At 42.0% G+C, this 25832-nt stretch overlaps 2 protein-coding genes across 3 annotated transcripts in view; one reads left to right on the top strand and one right to left on the bottom strand.

The window, feature by feature from the left end:
• The window catches only part of LOC311251938 (sodium/calcium exchanger 3-like), a 103074-nt gene extending 98378 nt beyond the window's left edge, over positions 1 to 4696 (bottom strand). The window contains exon 1 of one of the 2 annotated variants that reach the window (XM_084344633.1): positions 4539 to 4696. The gene's annotated coding sequence lies outside the window, so the exon portion shown is untranslated. The remainder of the gene's footprint in view (positions 1 to 4538) is intronic. The other variant, XM_084344634.1, reaches the window with a different exon arrangement.
• A 15170-nt stretch (positions 4697 to 19866) lies between these two features.
• Positions 19867 to 25822, top strand: badb (BCL2 associated agonist of cell death b). The gene is made up of 4 exons (XM_084344198.1): positions 19867 to 20026; positions 20710 to 20865; positions 22159 to 22373; positions 22514 to 25822. Exons 2-4 carry the CDS (start codon positions 20718 to 20720, stop codon positions 22649 to 22651), a joined length of 501 nt encoding a protein of 166 aa, XP_084200324.1. The 5' UTR covers positions 19867 to 20026; positions 20710 to 20717; the 3' UTR covers positions 22652 to 25822.
• The last annotated feature ends 10 nt before the right edge of the window (positions 25823 to 25832 follow it).

Below are 25832 nucleotides of genomic sequence, written 5' to 3'. Positions count from 1 at the left end.
GGAGAGGCCAACTGCTTTGTGTCAAAGCCAGAGACGAGATGAACACTACGATCTATCACCGTCCTCACATTCTATTGTTATAGTGACTTAATTAATCTACCTGTAGGCAGGACGCCATGCTTTTTAAAGCCTCAAGGGGGAACTCACAGTCAGGTTGCAGTAAGATTAAAATGCCTCCTGAAATTATCCTGATTAAACCGGCTGTCCAAACAGATGAAGGAGATTGAGTGGACTTTTAGATTTGAGCCACTTTCCGACCATAAGAAAAATGTAATCAAACTGCTGTTGGCAAGTTGGTTAGAAAGCTTGAGATGAGAACTTAAAGTTTAATGATCCCAAGTGGGAAATCAGTGTGTGGGCCTCTTGCACTGCACTCATCAGGCATATGGAGCCCCAAAGTCTTTCATATTGAATTAATAAAAACGCTTTAGGAATAAATAACACAATAGCAATAGCACAATAACAAATTGTGTACATAATAAACCAAAATGTTCATTATTATGAAATGTTATTTCATCACTGTTATTTTCATAAATACAGAGTTGGAGTTCATTCTAACTTTACTGAAGATGTTTTATTTTATTTTTGTCTGTGATGCATTCATGTGGTGTCGGAATAATTGGTCAAATGAGATCCCAACTGGAAAAATTCACATAAATTGACATCACATCAAGTCAGAACAACTCGGAAAAGCTACAATTTTTGTACATGACTTGCCGACTTTGACATGATGTTCACAGTAACTGACCTTTCCATTTGTTTAGCTTTCCAGGGCTACACATGCCAACTACCTAGCTAACTAGCTAGGCTGTGTTATCAGCTTGGATGTAACCTATTACTTAGCATCAAAGTGAAGTGCTAGCTAATACCACTAACACTTGCTTTTCACTTTCATGCTAAGTAATAGGCTACATGTTAAGGTTACTAAGGCAGAACTACATAGCAAACTAGATTGGGTGTGTTATAAGCTTGGATGTAGCTCAGCATTTTGATTCTGTAAATGTTCTACCAAGGAACACACACATCTCTGTGAAGAGCAAAATAACCGGTAGTCTCTCAACAGAGCTAGCTAACTCTGCTAACACTGTTTCTTCACATTGGAGCAGAGTTACGCTAGGCCTATACACCAAGCTCACAACCCTCCTTAGCTAAGAATGCTAAAATGACATTTTTAAGGCTGTGTTTTAATGATTTCTTCAATTCCTTCGCAATTTAATCATTTATTTCATTTTTTATTTGACATGAACTGCTCATATGAATAATTTCATAATGTCTTTTCGCTTATTTAATATCGAACACTTTGGGGCTCTAGAGCCTGCTGGCAATAGCCAATATCCAAAGAAAGTTAAATAGTGATTTTCACAATCAATAAGGTCGCCGCCCTCAGGAACTGTTTTAGCCCTGAAGGCTTTAAGTGGACCATAGAAAATAATTGGTTAATGTGAAGATGTGAATGTCAAGTTTCACCTCAAGGGACGATCTGCCCTTTAGCTCTGCAGGGACACACCCACGACATAATATAATGTGTAAATATGATCAATTGTTCAATTAAGAGGTTAAAAATATCATATAAACTATCAGCAAAGGTAATTTCTCCTCTGGTGACCTTTACAGAAGCCCGTGCTACTAGCGACATGAGTCACTCTGCTTTTTCCACTTCGCAATCATTGTCAGCATCATCTTCCTCCTGCCACGCCATTCAGAACACAAGGCATCTATTTACAGGGCTAACAACCCCCCACTGACACTACTAACACATACACACAGACACACAAACACACACACAGGAGAGAAGAAGATTATGACCACAGGGACTTTCCTGTCCCTCCCAGCCACTGGCCAGACATGCTATGCTGACAGTAGCGGGATCCCGCAGGGTCGGTAATCAGTCAACCTCACAAGTGACCAGAGACCGGTGCCAGCGATACACATAACCAGATTAACATGGACAAGAATAGAGGCCAAGATGTGGGTTACCACCTTTCTCCAAGCAAGGAAGTGAGTGTGTTGTTCAAGTCATTAATGGATTAGTTGAGGACACAGTCACAGGAAGGGAAGCCACAGACAGTAGAGAGTAAGTCTCGGTTATTTTTGGCACCGGCGCAAATACACAGACTAACCAGGTACGCAGCATGCATAATGTACACACACAAATTACACACATAGCAGGATGCGGACTATAAATGTGACAGCCCGACCAAATCAATGTCAATATTGACATTTCTAGGATTAGGCTTCTGGCAAAATAATGAATAAATGCATGGGGTTTTCCTTTCCAAACACCTGGTTTCTTCAGGAGTAGCAGTCATTTACAGTCAAAGCTCAACCAGGGACAAATAACTAAACACATGGAACAAAATTAACATGGATGGGAAGCACAAAACACACTGTTGCTGTCTCTGAGTTAACTGAGCGCATAAATATACGCAATATTAATGTTGTCCGATTAAAAAATAAACACGCAGCTCAATCTTGTATCAGAAAGTTGTTTCTGTGTCATGGCCTACAAAAAAGTTTTAAACAGCTTAACTCAAGAAAGTGCCCTTTATATTTGTCTTTAATCATTAAATCATTCAATCTCGCTGCCAGTAAACATCAGAATATGTTTTTGCTGAAAACAGCGCGGCATGTCAGAATCACCCCACACCGCTGGCTCGTGTATCACCACCCTGCAGACATGGCCCACATCGGCTCGAGTAAATACCCACTGGATAGTAGCAGCTAGCGCGATGGCATCAAAGCCGCTTCACACAAAGACTTATTTCTGCTGACGTGAGTCGAAGAATGGTTTGAGATATGCAAATTCATCTTCAGCCTATATTTCCTGAGACAGCTCGGCCGCTTGAATTATTGAGAGGGCGACATATCTTCATGTTAATTATTCAACACTGTTGAAAAAGTCCTCGTCAACATCATCCTGTTGCAAGTTGTTGTCATCATCATCATCATCATCACTGAATTATCTGAATCTGCAAAATCACTAGCAACTAAATTATTCAAATAAATGTTGAGGAGTGGACGTATAAAGTATAAAATGGAAATACTACAGTAAAGTACTTTAAAGTTATACTAAAGCTGCAATATGTAAGAATGTTAGTTTAACACATTCAAAAAATTAACAAAAATGATCAACACAAAGTGCAGAAATAACAACTTTGACGTCAAATACATCCAAGTATTAGTTAGAGGTGTGCACATGGCGAGTCCGCTACGTACCACGAGCTCCCTTAGCTTCCAGCGCCGTTACCTGCTAACAGCTGCTGAACTAGCGGTGTAAAGAACGCCAACCTTCCCCCGCTTCTTCACACTCCCAGTTCGGGAGGAGGACTGCTAGCTGCACAGCTAACAGAGCTAACAGAGCTAACTAGCTAACGGCAGCTACAGTTGGCTGTTACTCTCTCTTACTCTTGATATGCTGCCCCCTATTTGTTTGGAGTATGAATTTAACTGGTGGCCAATACTTACATATTGCACCTTCAAGTAAAGTAAATCATCTCCACCACCATAATAACAATAGTCATCATTATCATCATCACCGGCAACATCACCAGCAACGCAAAGCTGATAATAAGACAGTAAACGGTAAAACAATTTAATGCACAGGGCACAGGAGCAGTGGTGCACTCAGGATGTTTGAGGGGCAGGGGCGAGAAACATTAGAAGGGCACCAGCTGTACCAGTGTGCAGAAAGGGCACTGGTACACCAGGGTCAACCGATGCACAGGAGATGTAAACACGGAATCATTATAACAATCAAATATTTATCTATACCAAGTCCCAGCACTGCCATCACCAACACTAACACCAGACAATATTGTAATACAATCATCACTACCTCCACAAAGACAGGACTCGAGCAATAACTAATCAAACTACTGTTGTGCATCGTTATTAAGCTTCATCATTTTTCCCTTCATCCACCTCACAGAGTTCACTGTCCGTATCTCTTCTCTCTGGCCGCAGTTCCCCTCAATGCCTCTCCGTTCCTCTCACTCACCCTGACCCGGCGCGCATGCCTCCAGACCCGGCTACGTTCACTAACCCTGACCCCGATCTCATCCTCCCTCACCGGTCCACATAAACAGCTCGGCAGGGTTATACCCCTGCAGCTTTTGGGGGGATATGTCACTCGCTGTTTTTTTTTTATCCCCCTCTCTCCCTCCAGCAGAGCGCTGGATGGACGCTTTAATTGGATCGGTACTGGAGGAGCTGTCTCCCGGGCAGGGCAGGGCTCTGCTGCGGTGTCGCACACACCTGAGAGACGAGACCCGCGGTCATGCGTGGCTGACTGTCCGGTGTGTGGGAGATTTCTCCGCGGTCCCCTCCACTTTCCTTCTCTACCGCTCACCTTCCGCCTGACCACCTTCTGCGCTCCTCATTTACGCACGCACGCACCGATGTGTGCAAATCACACCACCCGCTGCAATTAACGGGACTGATCACACATGTACACACTCCTGACACACACACACACACGAGATCAAACAATCAGAATAAATGCACAATACATGCATGGTAACAATGAGGGTAATACACACGTTGTTTGTGTTTTCTCACCGGTCCGGTTCTCAGTCAGAAGCCCAGGTCAGGTTCCGTTCACTCACTCACTCACTCACTCACTCACTCATCCTGTCCTGTGATCATCCTTCCTCCGCTCACTCCCTCATTCAGCAGCTGAATAAACGGCTCCTCTCCTCGCGAGCGGCGGCGGCGGCAGAGCACGCGCACTTCACCCGTTGGCTCGCTCGGCTCGCGCGCTCTTGCTCGCGCCCTCCCCGATATCTCTCTCTCTCTCTCTCTGTCTCTGTCTCTCTCCCGCTCTCTCCCTCTTACCTCTCTCTCTTTCTCACCCCCTCTCTCTTTTTCTTCCTCTCTTTCTCCCCCCTCTCTCTTTCTCCCCCTCTCTCTCCTTCTTTCTCTCTCTCCCCCTCTCTCTCCCTCTACCCCCCTCCATCCCCCTATCTCTCTCTCTCCCTCTATCCCCTCTCTCCCTCTCTCTCTCTCTCTCTGAGGCAGAGAGAGATGAGGTACTGAGAGAGAAAAAATAAGAAACAGAGATGGAGACTGAGGAAGGATGAGCTGATGTGAGTAGGAGAACAGGGATAAGGCAGAGAGCTAGACAGAGGCTATTACTGTGTGTGTGTGTGTGTGTGTGTGTGTGTGTGTGTGTGTGTGTGTGTGTGTGTGTGTGTGTGTGTGTGTGTGTGTGTGTGTGTGTGTGGATCATGGAAGTGAAAGTGTAGAGCTGGAACGCAGCAGAGGTGGAGAAGCGGTAAGCTGATGATGGAAAAAAAGGATGGATGTTTGAGGGAAGAGCAAAGTTTACTGTATGAAATGTCAAAAAACAATTAAATGTGTCTTTAAGTTGCTACTTCTGTCTGACAGTGAGCCCAAACCCCATTTATTACAGTTGCAATCGTATAAAAAATAAGAAAAGCGGCAAAGTCTCGTATTTAAGAAGCTGAAGCTGATGCTCGACCCAGTCGCCAAAAGTGAATGTTGGCAATGTACATTTGTGCAAACCATGGACATGTTGAAACTCTACCTTCCTTCCGGTTAAGAAAGAAAATCACACTGTCATCACCACAAACACAGCTGGAAATGTCCAAACCTCTCGTCAGAGATATAAATATTTGTCATCACAAACCGGCTGGAAATTGTCCAGAAGTCTCCCCTGGAAAAAAATTCCAGCGGTGTCACACATAAATGTAAAATGGCAGACTTCTTCCCTGTAACTCCACCACTGTCCCCTCAACCTGTTAACTGCCACTGCCGACTAGGCTGCAGCATGCTATGCTATCATCTCTCTACTGCGCCTATCGAATAACGGCATAAAACGATTCTTCATTTATCAAATTAGTTGCTAATTATTCAAATATTGTTGTCACCTGTATACTCGCAAGCATACTTGACTTTGCCGGCAAGAAGCTGCAGAAACCAGTATGTAGGGGTCCAAATTAAAAACATCATTATAGACACATACGAACTGCTTTGTAAATGTGGTCACCGGACACAACATATAAGCATGATGTTTGGATGGGAATATATTTGCGGGTTGTATAAGTGCTGCTCCGCCTCGCCTCACCTCTATACCGAGGGGGAGGAGAAGAAGGATGGCCTCCGATGAGATGAGGGGGTGAGAGATGGATGAGGGAGAGACGGGGCAGCGAGAACATTGGAAATGTGGACGAGGATCGAGATGGGGAACAGAGGAAGGACGAGAGGGATGGAGGCCAGAGAGGAGAAATGAGAAAAGGAGTGGGAGGAAGGGGAGAGCCGGAGTCAGTGTAAATAATGAGAGAGGAGAGGAGTAGTTTTACATTATCCGTCTTTTCGACACAGTTGATCAGAGTTCTGTCTCCGCGTGAAGCATGGCCTTTACACCGCCAGCTAATTCACAGCCCGAGGGGACGCACACAACACACAAATACACACAAAAGCATGCACACACAAACACGGAAAAACTCCAGCACAAACTACGCAGAGAGTTGGACACAACCAACCATGTCCAAATGCGTTCCAGCTAAATGCATAAGTGCAAATTCATAGCTGGACACATTTGGGCACACATGCACACTCAACAGTGCAGAATACGCATGAAAGAACAACACACACAAGCACGTGCACGGACATACAGATGCCAAGACATCCACCGTGCCCAGACACAGAACTGAGGATTCTGTGAATGGATGAGGATGAAATATTAAAGGGCTTCACTAATGAATGACGCGGTGGCCTGTGTCCAGAAAGTGTTACTTTCATCTCCACTGTCTGATGAAGCTGGCAGTGTTCTGTGTTTTTTTGTTATTGTCAAGACATCCGACGTAAAGATCAAAACCAAAAGTTTGTTGTTTCACATCCCAACACATTTCAGACTTTCGTACAATTTCATTCAAATGTAAATGAACAATACTTGTTAGGATCTAATTGCTGTTGAGAGCAGAACAAATGATCTCTCTGACAGTCTCACTCTGTTAGATTTGATTAATCCGTCATGTTCAGTGTAATCAAAGACTCATTTCTTTTTTTGCTGAAGCCTGATGAAACAGCAGAGAGAGGAAGTCAGGGTGAATGGACAACAGACATTGAATATTAGTATAACTGATTTCTGGTTGTTTCCTGTTTCGGCTACTATTAACCCTAACCACATTCAGTCATTCAGTATATTGTGACCATGATGAGGTCAAATTAACCCAAAACACCATGTTTCCCTAATCTACCAAAACTCAACCGAACTTTACCATAGTGCCATAAAATCAAAAAATGTTTACATGCGTCACAACAGTTCATGAAATAACTGACCAAGTTGTTTTATTACCTAAACCTAACCTAACCTACTTGGACAATTTCTTGCACTGCAGTGATGCTATACTGAGTGTTGTTCTGGTGGGCTTGGACCGACAGCGTATCGAGTAGTTTAATTTGGAGGACTGATGAGATTCCTCCCTCTACATCTTTAGAACAAAATGGTACAAAATGGCCACATTTCACAAAGAAGCCTTCGTTCTTTGTGATTTTTTTTTTTCTTGGGTAAAATATGCTGATTTATGTCTGCAATCAAACTGAGGCCACGCTCGATATATCTCCACATGCCATCATGGTAATTGGACTGGAAATCCACTCTTTAGTTCACAGGTAGTGGCATTCAGAGGAGAACGGTTTCTCAAGAAGCTGCAGATTAGAGAAAAATGTTTTCTCCTTTCTTTGAACGTAAAGAAACACTGTATTGGGGGTTGATGTTTCTTTTAGACAGTGAATGAAATGAACGAAAGCTACTTGTCAGTGATTGACTGCCCTTAACTGAAGCACTGTGACAACTCATATCAAGCGACGGGAAATGGCAATTTCCTTTTTTTACTGTCGGGAGAGTCACAATTAACTGGAATATAAAGGTGAATCACTAAAAACAAGCATCTGATATGAAGAACTGACGGCTTCAAACACGTCTGTCTGTTTCTGGATTCTCTTAATTGTCAATTAAACATATTCCAAAGCTTAAAATATCATGATTAAAGGAAAAATCAAGTTTTTCAGTCATTCCTTGTATCTTCTGTTCAGGTATCTAGAACTCCGCCATCCCATTTTTCCAGCTGTGCTGTATCTCCTCCTCTCAGCGCAGCATCAAAGCATTTCAGATTCGGTGCCTAATAACCCTCCCCCATCGCCTCGTAGTGTTTCTGCCTGCCCTCACTACCATATTGCCAAACAAACCACAGTGAAGCTACATTTTTCTACCCCGTTTCTATGGCAATGAGAGAATAAGTAGAGCCTTGTGTCTTGTTACTGTAATATAGCTGAAAACGACGACTATCCCACGGTGCATAGGCGTCTTTACAAGTGTGAGCCGATCCTGCCGGGAGCATAATTGCAGTTCTCCATGAAATATTAAGTCGGTTCTTTGAGCTTGAGACTCGCGAACACTGTGACACATCGGTTACAGTTCTGTCCGTCACAAAGCAGGATTCAATGTTCGTGTTATGGTAAAGGTGTAATATGTAGAACTTGGCCACCTTGAATTAATACAACATATGACTGTAGCTACTGTTTGCTCAGTTAGATGTGCATCGAGGCGTACGACCAGGTGAGTATTGATGTTTACACAGCCAGCACAGGTGCTTTGGACTGCTGGGAGAAAGGCTAGCTGGTTAGCATGCAAACTTAAGCAGGTATCTCTTCAACACAATACATCGATAAGGTCAAAATTGTTATTTCTTCATATTCTGTTGATAGATTTAGTTAATTTTGAAATGTTTTGATCTAAAGTTCTCTCATATGGCACCTTTAATAGGTGCAAGAGTCAGAGAACAGTCTGAAAAGTTCAATAATCGCACAATAACTTTAAAGAGATTTTACATACTTGCTACGCCGCTCAAGCTAACTGGCTGTAATTAGTGATGCATTACATTTACTCCTTCTGCCCCTCAAGCTCTCCCGCTGCTAATGCTCACAGCTAAGCTTTGCATTTCAGCAATGAGTAAAAACAGTCTTTCATCTGCTCACAACCTAATGGTGGAGTACATGACATACTGTGCATACAATAGCCTGTTGGTATAGTATAGTATAGTGCTGCTGCTCTTTCTTTTTGGGGTGTTTGGAAAAAAAATGTACATTTCTTCTCCAATTTGCATTAATAAGATATCATTTTATTAATCCTCCTTGTCAGAAGTGCCTTTTCTCAAGAAATAATGAGCACTTTCACATGTGTAATACAGATTTTACTTTAAAAATACCATGTTTTAATTAATAGCCAAGGTCAGACTCATTTTGAGTTGATGCCTATTAGGTGGTGCCAAGCTGACAACGCTCGTCCAAATGCTCGTGCAGATATGAGCACACTCAAATCCAATATTAAGTCACCCTCAGCCCCAGCGGGATATATATAAAGATTAGGAAAATAAAGGTAGGAAATTAAGGTTTGTTTGGTTCCCAGGCTGCAGGCTGTGACACCTGGATTGCAATTTTTTCAGTTGGGACACTTCTGAACAGCCGTAGTTTTCAAGCTGCCTTTGTACTGACTCCCTGGACGAACAATACATCCTGCTCTCTGTCGTGTTTTCCACAGACTTTGGCAGACTAACAGTTGGCGCAGCACAAAAGCCAGTTTAAAAACTAGGCTAGTTCTTCTTCACACTGATTTGTCTCTCATTGCTGTTCCCTTCACCCATCCCCTTTGTAGTCGGTGGAAGCTTTCCCGCACTGCCTTCAACAGACCAATGCAACACACTCGCTGCTGTATTGTATTCAAAAATTCAGCATGTGTTTTCATATTCAACGTGTTTTGTTCTACGTAAGAAATCTGTGGCTGTACAGTGAAGATTACAAGTGTAAATCTGCTTAAAGAAGCATTTTGTCAAACACATTTGACACTGTCATGTTCGGACACGAAATATGACGCTAACTTAGCTTAGCTTGGCATAAAGATTGGACACCAGAGGAAACGGCTCGCCTGGCAATGTCCATAGGTAACAAAATCCACCTTCAAGCACATCCAAAGTTAACAGGCAGCACGTTATATCTTGATGTTATATCTTGATCTTGATTTAATTGCACTTTTACAGGTGGTTACATGCGGGACTATTTCTTGTCCAGGAGCAGTGACTTCATGTAACGGCAAAGCTGAACAAAAGCCTTCTGGGTGCAATAAGCAATTCTGGAGGAAGATAGTTGATTGCTGCGATAGTTGGGAGACACTTTGGGCTTGGCGGCATGGACCTGGTGGGTATTTGACAACCTGACTAACCTGGACTCAACAATCCACCAGAATTGCTGGGTTACTGGTGTTTATTCTGTTCTCTTGTGGGTCCGCCACACAGCGACATGCATTATTTTCCCAAAAGTTGAACAATTTCTTAAGAGCCGAGAAAAACCTCTGCCTTGTTAAAACAGTTCCCATTTCACAACATACACCTATTTCACAATAAGTATTTAAATGGGTACAAAACAAGTACTTCTACTTTTTTACGCAGCACTTGCATCAGTTTCACTTCTTGCGATAGCACATTTGAGTGCTTTCCTAAGAGTATCATAAGGTGTGTTTGTAGCAGAGAGCTGCTTGAAAGGAGTCAGTACTATTAGAGAAACTACCTCCAGTAAATAAAGGCTAATGGAGGCCAAATTCCCCAAATCCCATTTCAGAAACCTCTCATGCACTTGTAAAGACAGCTCAAATATTGGACATGATTACACTGTAGCCAACTAATCAAGCCATTCTGCTTTATCTCTAACCTTATAAAGCTTTGTTGACTCCTGATTATTCATGAGCCGCCTCAGACTCATTGTGTCGGGCCGGCGAAGCAATTGTAAGTCATGCTGAGTACGGTCCATAGGGGAGCTGTGAAACACAACTAAATGATGACGAGGAGGATTGCGAGCAAATGAGCCTTGATAATTTGAAGGGAAAAGATGAGCGTCGCAGCCGCACACTACACCGTTTCTCTCTCACAGCAGCTGAAATATGCAGGATAACACATTGTTACCTGCTTGTACACACACCCACAGCAGTGTCCAGACACATGATACTACACATGTGGATTCAGAATCACAGAAACACACACACACTCCCACACCCACTGGTTGCTTGTTTTTCCTGTCCAATTCAGGTTATTAAAGCGCTAACGGCCACACAAGTGCAACAAAGCATCTGGCGTTGTGGCGTCGTGGCTGTTAGCTGATCGTCAAGCACAACAACAAGTCGATTGTTCAGTGCGAGTGGCTCTGCGACCGACTGTTACGTGCACACACGCGCGGACACACACTCGATGCACTGTAGCCCCCATGACTGTGTCCATCCACCGAGACAAAAACACACATTATTCAAGCACGCAGAGACGCGTAAAGAAAAGATTCAGATGAGATGTGGAGCACCTCCATCAGCCTGCTGGGTTATTGATCAGCGTTGAAATGGAGCTGCTAATTTATCAGGAGGCTGAAACCAATCACATCCATTACAAACACACACTCATACACAAAGACACAAACACAGGATCCCTGCATGTATCCTGCCTGATCCTCCTGCAACTCGTGAAAATGGAAACGCACTCCGAGGGGCCAGATGATGCCTGTATTACTGAACGTCGCAATGAAACGAGGAGGGTTTTCTTACAATCTTTCACACCCACACCCATAATGCACATTACTTTGTCTAACTGTGTTGGTATTGCGTCATTCCATCATAAAAATTATAAACGAGAAGCTGCTGTAAGTGAAATAAGTCACAGAGGGAAGTTCCACCTAACAGTTGCCACTATAACTATGAGAACGTCCCGGTGGATTGCAACATGAACGTGCGTGTTTGTATTTCACACAAAGACCTTTGACTTTGTCTCAGCTCACCCACAAAGTATCGTATTCACGTACACGCGTGTGAATGCACCTGCGCTCTTCCTCCCTGCGTCTCACACACACATTCAATATAACCTGCGGTGGCTGCAAGGAAAATGGTCCCAAAGTGCAATTCATCACATCTGTCTCCTCTGTTTCCTCTCCCCTCAAGCAATACTGACCTTTCACTGTGATTCATATCACACGGACACACACTTCTTTTCTGCACATCTTATGCTAACGCCATGCTAACAGAGCAGTTTCTCTCCTCACGTTTCTCACTATTTTCATTACTTGATTATTTATTCAGCCATTATTATACATATTTTATATAAGTAGCGTAAAAAGACGACAACCATCTTTCCGTTGTGCAATCTTGTGTCGAATCTTAGAGTTCTGTAAAATGTGTGTATATATGCAGACATGCTGACCTGATAGATTATCTGGCAGCATGCTGCAGGGACTGGACCTGCAAAGATGGAGTTGAGTTGAATAATATAAAGGGCTTTAAGGAACAGAAGTTGGATGGGGAGTACATCGGGTTATTGGCAATTGTGTTCCTATCCCCTGCCTCGTTATGATGGCCATCTATCACAGCCTTTATTTTATTATTTCATGCAGATTCGTATTGTTATGCTAATGTTTCGGTTACTTATCCCATTTCTGTTCTGCTGACTGGGACTATCTGGGGCCAGCAGTCAGTGCAAGGTCTCATTAGCATTCAATGGTTTGATAATGTAATTGTACTGTTGAGCTTCCTCAACAGTATTTTATAACACTTTTCAAACTTTGCAAAGAAAAGTAAAGCAAAAAGTGTGAGACTGTAAACCCACACAACAATGTCATTACATTACATTATTATGAGTGTTGAGTAGCTATAACAGGATATACCCTCATGTGAACCAACAGATCCACAGAGGATGCCATATCCACTGCTCTCCACTCGGACTTCAGTTCATTAGCAATAACTAATTAATTTGTACATTTTGTGTCCCGCAACGTATACGATGGAAAGCTTTAATCTCCAAACAAGAAGTAAAAATGTGAAATCACAGTAATCCCCAAAAAGTTTTACCTACCTCTTGATTTTGAGCTTGTTCTTGGTTCTGGTCAGGCTCTTAAGATTGTGTTGCCACCTGACTGACTCCAACAAGCAGCTTGCTTCTATCAAACAACATAAATTAAACAAGGGAGCGATGACGCCATCCGCTAGCAAGCTCCACATGAACTAGTTCAGACAGCAACCCAGATATACAAGGAGGGAGGGAAGGATGGGGAAGAGAGAAAAGGGAGGCAGAATTGAAACTATAAGAAAGAGATGTGGAAAGAGCATGATGCAAACACGAGCGGGAGAAGAGATGAGGAAATATGAAAGGCGCAGATGGACGGAAAATGATGGACGCAGAAAGGCACAGACATGGAAGAGGAGAGACAATGAGAGAATATAATGGAAAAATGTTGACGATCTGTGAGCAGGTGAAATGAGAAAGATGGGGGAGAGGATTAAGGCAATGAATAGAAGACAAATCCACTAATGCAGATACCATGTAACCTCATCTGGGCTGAAAATGCGGCTTGTTTTGCATCGCGTTGCGCCGCTCCATCCAATTTCCTGCCTCTCATCACTGTCAAAACAAAACAAATAAAACCTTTAAGGAGGATGGATGACCCACTCCTCGTGTGAAAGAGGAGAGGGAAAAACAAGATCGTGGAGCAGAGCTACAACAAGTGTCAGCTGACCTAATGACTGTTATACAGAACATTAGCGTCATTTGCTGTGATACCCTGCATGTGATTAGCAGGCTGACAAGCATCTTACAGACACATCAAGTATATATATTATCAAAATAATGTAAAACATAATGTGTACAATAATGTAATTGTGTATAATTTTGTAAATCAGTGAATTAATTGCTCAAGTGAGTTACATGTTTGTATAAGTTTATAGATAAGATAAGATCTTGACTGACAAACTGATTTAATAATAAATTCATAGTTTTACTCACAATGAAATTCAAAACAATGAGAGAACATGTCAAAATGTTTATGTTTCTTCTGATCTCTTTTTTTGTCTGTGTCTGAGCTAGGCTAGGCTAACCAGTAGCATTACATTTGTGTCTGTTTAGCTGTTTAGCTGTTTAGCGTCACTTCACTAAAATGTTTAGAAACTAGCTTACTTGAAATGTCTTCATGGTTAAGGGAAAACCAGACTTGTGAGCATCAGTAATGTAAGTTATAAATTCCCCCCCGTCTTACTTCCCATATACTCACTCTCATATACCTCAATAAGAGTCATGACCCGGTTTCTGCATTGCTGCAACCCTCCAGTCCACCTCTACATCACCCACAGTCCCACATTTTGCACTGAGCTGTCCAGCTGTTTGTTGTTGCTGTTTGCTTGTCTGTTTGTTTCTCATTACTGTTTGTTTGATTACTGTGTGGCGATGTTGTGTCTTTTGTTTGTTTTTAAATGTACTTGGGGACAACGGATGGAAACTAGCCTTTGGCTACACTCCGGCTTGCTTACATTATATTCCTGGTGAATAAATGTTCATTAGCATGCATTGTCCCTCCCAAATAAAAGAATTAATAATAGAATTCTGCCTTTCTTTCAGTGTAATGTCTAAAGTTATCACAGAAGGCTAATTTGGGTTTTAATTGACAATATTCTTTCTTGCTCACAAATTTTAAGCTAGCTGTCTGTTATGTTAGCTTGCAGTCGAAGAAAACTCACCTTCCTCATCATTCCTGCCGATTCTTTGTTCTGTTTTTTCCTGTACGCCGTCTTCCAATCTCTCTTTTTGTCAGTGTCCGAGCTTGAAATGTAGTCAATAGCATTGAATTTGTGTCTGTTAAACAGCACAGTTAGCATAAAATGTTTAGAAACTAGCCAACTTATATTTACTAATGCTGTCTTCTCACACATTGTACCTTTACATAAAAAATTGCAGCATTTATTGCCATTTTGATCATTATTTCATGATGTTGTCAGTTCATGTAACTCCAGTCATAGAGCAGGGAGGTGACGAAGCAAAGAGGCAAAACCCGATTGGTCCTCCTGCGTTCACTCTGAGCGCTGATTGGCTGCAGGTAACCTCATTAGAAGGAGCCCCATTTCTTTTTTCAAACAGGGCCAATAATGTGTAAAACTAGAATAAGCTTACACAAAAAAATTATTTAGTTAACAGTGAATAATGTGAAAAACTCATTTTTGAACCACATGGTATAGTTACATGTCTACAATCACAGCAATGTTGCATTTTCAGATGTTTTGCACATGAAGAAATGATGTCTTTGAGGAGAATACTGAATTCAATCACCAGCAAGTTTGTCCAAACAAACACCTTCAGTCCGTGTTGTTCAACACAAGTAAAAGGTTGTGTAATTTTGCTTGTGTTTGTTAAAGGACTTCTGCGTTACAGTGAATTATGATATAATCAGCTACGGGCTTTACTGTATGGCGCTGTAATGTATGGTGGCGCTACCATGACAACTAAGTGAAGCATGAAAATATGTTTTGCTACAGGCAGAGCTTCACAGTGATAAACATAAAGTGATTAGCCAACATAGCTAAGTTAACTGCAGACAATTACAGCTGCATTAAGATAACAGATATTGTGATGATAGCCAATGCTTACCTAATGATCTATTATTTAGTTGCAGCAATCTGTGAATAATTCAAATCTTAAACTGGCGAAAATCTACTGTATGATTCAGGAAGCGGTGAGCTGAAGGTGAAGTGTCTGAGAAGAAGCACATCATACCGAAAATTATGATCTTGTTTCCTCAGCATGAACCAGCCAAAGTGCCATTTACGTGAGGAGAAAAAGACTACAGCTATTCATTAACTATCATTAGGCAGTATAATGACAGGCGTGTACCCGTGTACCCCTTAGAGTTCACATATGGAGTACGTATGTTTCACACCAGTAGGTATACAGATGCACGTACCGCTCCAACCACATAAAACAGCCTGCCCATACTAGATGATATTAGAGGGTTGGAAAAAGGGCTGGACGACAGTGTGTGTGGCTTTTTAGTTGACAAGATAGAGAGCAGGCATGGGGGCGGGAGTGAATGTGTGTGTGTCCACTAAAGTCGAGGCAGATGTTAATTACAGCTTTTAACCTGGTATTTAAATATACAGTTTGTTCTTGCAGCAATGTTATTTCTGCCTATTTTCAGCCGTATGACAGACGCAGTTTAATTCTGCAAAGGAATAGTTTGCTTGCTGTCTGGTGAATATGAAGCTAGAGCCAGGAGGCAGAGAACTTAGCTTGTGCCTTAGCTTAAAGATACAAAAAAACAGTTAGCCTGGCTCTGTCCAAACAATATCCACATAGCATCTATCTATCTATCTATCTATCTATATTTATCGTACAGATATGAGAGTGGTATAGATCTTCTCATCTAACTCTTGGCAAGACAGTGCATTTCCTAAATGAAAGCTTCCTTATGACACATTTATGTTCTCACATTGGATTTCGTTCACACGCTTTGCTGTGTTTTTTAAACGTGGAATCCCCACACGTAGCTCTGACAGACTTTTTCACTTCTCAAAAGGAGGGAAGCATTTCAACATCGGTTCTCGTTGAGCTGTGCATTTGTAAATTTCTATCCGGCAGAGAAAGACAGCAACCCATTTTTAGTTCAGAACTTTAGTCTAAGAAGAAGCTGGGCAACAAGACCGGCGGGCTTCAGAAGGGTGGAGCGGATCGAATTAGAAAGCTGCCATATGTCAGCCTTGTGATCAGAGCGACTTGGGTATACAGCGAGGGAGCGGTCCATACATAATGAGCACGTACTGACGAAGGAGCTCAAGTTGAATGAGAGAGCAGGAGGAGTGTTTTCCAGTCTCATGTCGGTTAAGTCTTCTCTTTCCATGTTCTGTCACTTACACCTTTGCCATTCATCTGATTCATGCCTGGCAGTCTTCCAGAAGTCTTGCATTCACTGCTCCTCTTTTACTGTAATTCTCCCTCTGCACTCTCAGACTCTTCTCTCATCTCTCGGTCTGCCTCTACGTTTGATCCTGTTGCTTTTCCCGCTGCCTTGTCTGAGTCTCTGCCTCTCTCCACGTCTGGTACACTGTCTGCATTTTCGGGTGCGCTCATCATCTTTTTTTGAAATTGGGAAACCAAATAACCCTCTTTTTTTTTTTTTTTTTTTCCTACACCAACTTGCCCTTCCTCTCTTTAAGCTCTCCCACTTCAAATAACTCAAAAACTTCTCCTGCATCTTGCTCGGCTCCCACAGCTTTCCATGCAGGCTGAGCCGGGGTCTGCAGAGAGGGGGGAAATATCTGAAAGGACAGCGGCCGCGGCAGGCAGGCAAGCGGCCTGGCATTAAATTGGAGGGAACCATTTCGGGAGCCCGCTCGGAAAAACGCTGCTGCATTTGCTGCCACACACACACACGTACACATACACAGGCACACACACACAGGCACACACACACACACACACACACACACACACACACACTGAGTGGTGGTTTGGAGACAGTGTGGGAGTGCATACGCCTCCGTTTCCCAAAATAACCGCCAAATGAGGGGCAGGGAGGCAGGGCGAGGTTGGTACAGGGAGATATAAATGGATGCTAATTGTATGGCTCCTTCAGATTACACTCAAATCCAGTAGAATACACACACACACGCACACACACACACACACTGTCCTTGTGCATATGTGTGAACATGATCCTGCTTGAAACTGGATGATAGTTTATTTAAATGCTACAAAGTTAGTGCTTCAGCTCACACTCTCTCACACACACACACACACACACACACACACACACACACATCCCAATTCATGCAGATTAAAGTGGATAGTGGCTGTATGGTTCTCCAACGGCACCAACTATAAAAGAGTGTATTATTTCTATAATCCCTCCAAAAATAGAGTTCAAACGAAGCGAGTCTCAACAGTGTTCCTCTGGAGCTGCTCCATCCTCACACCAGTGTGCGAGGAGCCGACTGTGCAGCGGACGCCACGTGTTTGTCTAAGCTCAGAAACTCACATTAGTTCTATTTGGATACACTGAATTAGGAGAAGCTGCATCCATCACAGCGCCTCGAACACCCGGACTACAAAAACAGTTTGCTCATCCTACTCAAGTGTCACTTACGGACTCGAGGAGAGGCTCGTAATGCACAAGAGGGGAGAGGGGAGAGTGATGTAGAGGAGGAGAGGAGTAAGGAGGCAGCCCGAGATATAAATGGCAGATAATTACATGGTTGACTCGCATGCGTTGATGTGGGGAAAGTGCAAGAGAGCAAAGTAAAGAGACACTCGGTGGAGGATATATATGGCGTTGCTCTATTGTAATGATTTTGTTCAGACAATGAGAGACAGAGGAAATGTTTTTCACGTGTACTTTTCTGCACTAACAGCTTTTCAGGAAATGAGAAACTCTTTTTTTTCCCCATCAATGTAGATTTCATATTGCAACTATGATGGGTAATCCCGATCCTGACATCAAGAAATGTTCCTGTCTGTTACGTTAAATACGTTACGTCATATGAGATTGTTTTTTTTTTGTTTCTGATGTTGCAAGAAACCAGACAACGGGTGACAGGAGATGAAGCAAGAGGAGCGCAGCTCAGCAGAAAGTCAGAACAGATCGATTTTTAGTTCTGCAGCTCCACCTGCTGCTCGTACGAGGTATGACAACAAACTAATCAGCAGGTTCTTCTATCCTCTCCTTGCCTTACGTGTTTTAGGTGGAAGGAAGGAAGAGACGTGGAAAAAAGGAAGAAAAGAGTAGATTTAACATTTTGTGTTCCATTTCTCCTTCTTGCTGTCAGTTTGGTGGATGTTTGATATATCTTGTCACAGATATACATCAATTAATGGTACACTATGTAGTTTTCTAAAAATCTTTATTGACTGATTTTTTTTTATGTCTAAACAAATTAAATAAACAAACTCTTAGTTTTCATGACTGAATAACCTGAATAAGCAAACTGACCTTAAAGGACAACACAGTTTCATACTGATTTACTTTGTTTATATGTGGCGGACCCTGCCACTTGGGAACTTATTTTCCTCTGAGAACAGCTTGTTTATTCACTTATGGAAAAAATAAATAAATTACCTCATTGATATTGTAAATATTAGAATTCTGAGTTTGAATTTCTTCTCCAAAACTACGTAGTGCCCCTTTAAGACTACTTGACTGGATGGCTATGTAGTCACTTTAGGTAAGAGACAGTGTGATATGTGTGTCTTTACACATACATGCTGACATGCCTCCTGCTCCACCCACTTCTTATCAATTTCAACATCTGCCAAAAGCAAATCTCACTTAGCTGTTGCGTAACACGGGTTCTGCCCTCCCATGGTATTTCCTTCTCATGCACCTTTGGTACTTATTTTTTATGATGTGTGCATGTCCCTTTCAGAAAGGAAGATAAGAGTCCTGAGGAAGAATGACAATCATTTAATATCAGCAGCAAACCTAACATGAGCCAAGCTCAAACAGGTATTCCCATGTACTGTGTGTCAGTCTGTATGTATACAGTAGGCCTACATATGTATGTATGTTTTATTGTGTTGTCCTTTAAGGTCAGTTTGTTTATTCTGTTTATTTAATCAGAAAACATTAATCAATGAATATTTTTCTCCTCTGATTAAATGTTCTTAACTACATAGTGCACATTTAAAATGCCGCTTACATGTTAACATACAAGCAGCATTTTAATGTAAAAGATACTCCAGTAATATGGCCAATAACACAGTATATAACACACCTCTTCTGCATAATAAGTAGCCTACTTTTAGTTTTGGTAATTTAAGTGGGATTTTGTACTTTTTTTTATTTGGATTATTCTAAAACTGTTTTATTACTGCTTTTACGTAAGTGGGCTATAAGATCTGAACCCACCAACTGATAGGAATTGATAAAGACTGATAAAAAATACAAATGTCCTGACTTCAGTCCATATTAAATATCGCTGCGCCTACCACCGTACACTACGGTAAGCCGGTGAGACAAACAAAGCCCCAGCCCAGTCCTAGCTCGCAACAGTGACGTCAGCGCGCATCGGCGGTGCACTGACGCGCGGCGATTGGGTGAGCGAGGAGCTAAACTGTGTTGTACAGTGAAAAGACGAGACAGCGACTACAAAAACAACAGCTGCGGCCGCATGGGGCCAACTAAACACACACTCGCACTTTCCGGCCTCGCACTATAAAGATTTCGGGTAAGGAAACCTGTTCGTTATCGTTTTCTTTACACACTTCTTGAGCTAATGTAGCCTCTTAGCGGCTTCCGCCCTCCAGGAAGTTTCTTTTGTCCTCTTCAGTCAACAACAACAAAACAAGCGACTCAGCGTGTTGACCGGAGAGGAAGGTGCGCTGGCTGCTTTCATCACTGTACTATAACGAGTAGCTAGTTGTATTCAATACGGGTGTGTATTGTCAAAACAAGTCGGTTATCTCGCGGGTTATAACACCGCGAATACCTTTGGACTGGCTAACATCAGGGACAGGGTAGTGAATCAGATAGCCTGGGTGTGTTAGATAGGGGCAGCAGCATCAGCGGTACAATGGATGATGCCATTTTATGATTCTTGAATAATTAGATAATGTGCTTGTTGACAGTAAAATGGGAGCACGGTTGCTGCACAGCTACCTTTTGGCAATATGCTCTTTATATAACAAAGAGATGCATAGGAACAACACTGTATTAGTCATTTCCTGACTTCTGCCTGTTTTCCGGTTCTCTCAGACAGGTCAAGTGCAGGGCAGCAACAATACTAGTCAGCTGTGATATGTGCACTGATCCACTTGGGGCTATTTCCACGTCTGCAATATACACTGATTTGTGTATTTTATTTATTTATTTTTAACCATATCCCTGTTTTCTTGAATGTAACTCCTTCAGATGTCACGATGGCTGCAAACTTTACCATTTCCAGCGACAGCGACTCAGAGCCATCGGAGGAGGTAGAGGAAGGAAAAAACCACCAATCACCAGCCGTAGAAGGGCAGCAGGTTTCTCAGCGCCACACCCTCACCCTACCTGAGCTCAGAATGGCAGGTAGGAAGAAACCTCAAAGAAAAGATCGTCCTCCACATGGTGTTGTACTCTGGGTTGCGTAACCTGCCAAAGTATGTTGGAGCGTCCTTAAACACTACACTATGTAGTTTTGGAAAAGAAATCCAAACACATAATTTTAATATTTATAATATTAATGAGGTAATAATACAAACTCAGAAATATTTGTTTTTTCCATAACTGAATAAACAAGCTGTTCTCAGAGGAAAATAAGGCCCCAGAACACTGTTTGAAGCTGGAAAGGTGGCAGGGTCCGCCACATACAAACAAAGTTAAACAGTATGAAACTCTGTTGTCCTTTTTAAGGTCAGTTTGTTTATTAAGTCGTTAAAACAAAGTTTGTTTGTTTAGGCATAAAATATCAGCCAATGAAGATCTTTCGCTTCTGATTAAAATTTCTTCCCCAAAACTACAAAGTGCTCCTTTTAAACACAAGCGGCTCTAGTTTTTATTTGCTTTATCACTACATTTACTCAGTGAAGAAGAGAAAACAAGAGTGTGTAGTATTTGTGAGAAAGACGGCAATATCCGATCATGTTTTCTTACACAAAATAGGGGGGAAAAAACATTTGTCAGTAAATCAAACCACTCAGTCATCACCATTTCTCCAACATTACGGTCCCTTTTTCACCTCTTTTGTCATGTCATTTGTCAGCTCATTTCTTTTTCTTTGCATAAATTGAATCTGGTCTTTCTCACATAGGTTTTACAGTGATGTACTGTGGTACATTTTAATGAGATTGCATTATTAGCAATTGATAGCCAGCTAACCTGTTTTGCATTTAGAATAGCAGTCCAAAGGTGTTATTCAAAGCAGTAAAGAGATTATTTGTGTTCTGTCTGCATAGCTTGACGTTTTTGAACACATAACTCCAGTGGTAACTGTTGATTAATATTCCTCTATTTCTACTAGTGTTGCGCAGTTAATCGTAATATTTAGCATTATTGGAATTGAAGCTGAAATTTGTTGAAACCTTGTTTTCCAGCTGTGAGAAAAGATGTTTATTCAGTACAGACCCCAACGATTGTCATATAATCAGGATTTTAATAGTTTTATTAGTAAAAATTTGAAAACTGATCTGTTCCCACTAATTGCTACAGGTTATCGTAATTGTAATATCTGTCAAAAAAAATCACTGCCATTTTTTACCATGTCATGCAGCCCTAATTCACGCTTTATTTCTTGGTTGCTCCCTTTCCCTCCATCTTATGTCGATCTAACCCTGTTCGTGTGAAGCATTACAAACCCCTCTCACCTTTGTCTCTCACCTGTAGGTCGGATCAGGCTGAACTCAGAGTCCCACGCCTCCACTGTCTCCAGAGACGAGGAGCTCCAGGCTAGGGGTGAAGACGAGGCTGGTACGCCCACTGAAGGAGCGCCGTTCAGGGGACGGTCCAAGTCGGCTCCCCCTGCCTTGTGGGCGGCCAAGAAATACGGCCGGCAGCTCCGAAGGATGAGCGACGAGTTCGACAGCCTGCTAGACAAAGGGGTGAGAATGAGGATCAAAGATAGGTCAATAATTGTAAGAGGTGGTGGTGATCTTTTTCGGGAGAGGAGAAGAATCCGGTTTACCTTCTCCTAGTATAACTGATCAGTTTTAACTCAACACCGTGTCTCTATTTCGTGCAGGAAATGAGGAAGGTGAAGAGTGCTGGGACGCCCAAACAGATGCACCACTCGAGAAGCTGGTGGAGCTACCTCTTCAGTCACCAGGAGATGGAGGGAGAGAACAACCACCATGAAAACCACACGCACCGCACTGAGTAGGCACTGAGAGAGGAAAAACTGGAGCGATACAGGGCTTCGACGAAAGGAGGAATCATTTGGGGACGAGAAGAAAACAGTGGGGAGGCCAAGAGAACAATCGCGACGAGAACAATGAGACGTGCTCTGAGAAGGGATAATCAAAAAAGAGAGATCCAAACCCAAAGGCGTGGCTAGTCATGTCGTTTTTATACATCATTGGTAACTACATTTAAATAATTTTCTGTATTCGTGTTGGTTGTGATGTTGATATTCTTGGACAGCCCACTGAGAGAGGGTATAAGTCAGTCAGGCATGAGGATAGACTCGGAACCCCAAAGAACGGATCAAATGACAGGCCAACAGAGGAAACGATGCCTTCAAAACACAAGAAAGACCAGTGCATGCTTGAGAGGCGACCGCTCAGTTGTCTCTCCCATCAACACTATGCAATATACTGTAGATGGAGAGATAAATGCACTGAAATCAAAACACCCGAGGCCACCTTGAATGCTGTTAGAATCTCCTTCCTCCTCTCCTTGAGGAGGTCACAAAGTCACTGTGCTACCAATGCTTGCTCAGCTCCAAATGTTTGTGCTCGACAAACACAAGCTGGCGGAGATCACTGTAAGTGTGTGCCAAATTAATCCGCAGGCAACAGAGGAAAGAGTGTAGGGAACAAAAGGAGGGATTTTTTAAAGTATTCAATCGGGGGCCTTTATTCAGCTTCCTGTTCTGCTACCTGCGAGCCAGTACCACGACTTAAACAGCTGTACTCGACTATCATTCACTGCTTTGTATCTCAAATTTAGCAAAAGAGGAACAATCTTGTACAAGGACAATCTCTGACCACGCAGAAATAGTATCTTTTGTAAAACTTCAGGGTTAGATTATATCTGAGGAAAATAACATTAAACATATAAAAGCACAACAAAACAATATGAATCTATCCTTTAAAGCCTCGGATGAGCAAAAAAAAAAAAAACTTTGGAATTTTTATGTGTAAATATTTTGTGGATATTTTATCAAATGGCAGGGGGGCGGGTTAAAAGCTACGTGGTTCAGCCAGAATTTTATTTTACAAGGCTACCACGCTATTTAATAAGTCTGGCCGACCTAGCAATAGGCAGTGTACAATCGATGGCTGTTGTGATAAATTTTATGTGCATATTTAAAGGTGTGGGTGGGGATGAATTAACTGCTGTACAAGGAGCCAACACACAAGCCTCTGGCCTCATTTATTCAGGACCCAGTGCTTAAAGATGGATGGATTTAGAGAGTCTAGACACATTTTAAAACAGCTGGGAGGGATTTAAAGTAGATTTTTACAAACTATAAAACGATGTTTTTGAAGGTGGGTTGTTAACTTTCATGTGCATTGGGATGTGAATAGAATGGGATCTTAATCTATCAAGCCTTAGGTTAAGGAGTGCTGATCTTATCTTTATGTATTCAGGCTTTTGGCACATACTACACACAATCTGAATTTTATTATTATTCATATTAACGATTCTAAGCTACGATCGGCACTTCTACACAGCTTGGTAAATACGATTAGGCTATTTGTGACTTGTTCATCAGTATGTGATTATTGAAAATGGTAATAGGTTTGTTCTGCTTGTGTCTTAACCCCCTTCCTCTCGACTGGTAGGGTTGAGTTGTGAAGTGCTTGGGTGTGCAGGCTAAAGGGGGCTGCGTTTGTATTGTCTTTAAACTAAAGGTTTTGCTCCATCTTTTTCGTAGCTTTTTTTCTAAGCAATTTTTAATCAGAGTTCAAGACAATCTGAATGGCACCACCTTCTTAAAGATTCATTTAAGTCTACCATGTGTTTTGGTAACATATGCATCACCCTGGCTCTGTAAGATGAACTGACTGGTGAATCTTGAGTTGAATTAATACCTGGTATACAGCTCCCAAAACAGTAAAGGTCCAATATGTAAGAATTTGTAGTTTAAACCATAAAAAAATCTTCTAAAATTATCAACAGAATGTCATGAAATAACAGTTCTATTATCATTTTGTCAAAGATATCTATGTATTGTGGTGCAGAGATATCTACTGAAGTTAGCATGCTAACCAGCTAGCCCCCTAGCCAGCTAATATGAGCTTTAGCTGCACAGCTAGACTAGCTAATGCCAGCTGCAGTTAACAGCAGTTAGTGGTTACTCTGGTGCTGTGCTGCCCACTACTTATTTATAATAATATAATAAACAGAATGTGAAAAATTAGCTACTAAAGTTAGCATGCTAACTAGCTAGCTCCGACACCATCCTGGTCAAAAGCTCCTGTGCTAGTAGTGTTAAAAACAACCATTCCCCTCATCCTAGAGCTCCCAGTCTGAACCGCTAGCGTATGGCTAACTGAGCTAACTAGCTATGGGCAGCTCCAGTTAGCAGCAGTTAACGGTTACTCTGGTGATATTCTGCTCCCTATTTTTTTGAGTATGAATTTAACTGGTGGCTAGTTCTTACATATTGCACCTCTAAATACATTTACACTATGCTGTTACATTAAACCACTTCGTCTAAGAATGAAGCAATTGCGCCATTTTATGATATCAGATCAGGGAACAGGTAAAACAGGAATGGGTTTTCTTTGTTTTACATTTGAACAAGTCACTCCAAGCAGACCTTTACCGTTCAGTCCACTGGCAGAGAGCTTGGGACCAGATATGAATGCTTTAATCTCTCTTGAGAACAAAGTCCAGCTGGAATTTATAAGAGTATAATATTGTTCTGAGCTGCCTTCAACATGCTGTAACCTGTGACATGACACCATATACCCAGCCTTGTGTGTTTACCCAATTACCGCCTTAAACTTCACAGCTTGCTGTCACACCTCACGCTCAAGAAATGATCACATAAAAGCACAATAACGTGGTTCGCTGTCATAGCCGTGAGAAAAACAAAATGGCGATTTTGAAAGATTGCAGAAGAAGTCGTGTTTTGTGGTCTCGACTTGGACACACTTGTGGCGGTGAACACGCGCCAGAGGAAAAGCCTACCTGGGCACCTGGAGTTTTGCAACCATCCTTGATATTACTTGAATCTGGAGACGAATGGAGAAAATTGAATTCTAATATTTCCTTCTTTTTTTATTATTATTAATTTTTTTATGACTTTTGTAAATGTATTTTCTCTACAGCTGTGAAACTTCTGGTATATGCTGTCCTGAATAAAATAATTTTAAGAGCGTTTTTTTAAG

This window comes from Pagrus pagrus (genome assembly GCF_965226575.1).
Source record: "Pagrus pagrus genome assembly, chromosome: 22".
Classification (NCBI taxonomy): Eukaryota; Metazoa; Chordata; class Actinopteri; order Spariformes; family Sparidae; genus Pagrus; species Pagrus pagrus.
Note: the sequence above shows the minus strand (reverse complement) of the source record. Positions and strands in the feature narration are given on the sequence as shown.

What these genes read in the sequence shown, in the direction of transcription:
- badb (XM_084344198.1), top strand. Translation starts at nt 20,718, where the DNA reads ATGGCTGCAAACTTTACCATTTCCAGCGACAGCGACTCAGAGCCATCG. An exon ending in ACCTGAGCTCAGAATGGCAG is followed by an intron (nt 20,866 to 22,158) that starts GTAGGAAGAAAC and finishes TCTCACCTGTAG; the next exon opens with GTCGGATCAGGCTGAACTCA. An exon ending in ACAGCCTGCTAGACAAAGGG is followed by an intron (nt 22,374 to 22,513) that starts GTGAGAATGAGG and finishes TATTTCGTGCAG; the next exon opens with GAAATGAGGAAGGTGAAGAG.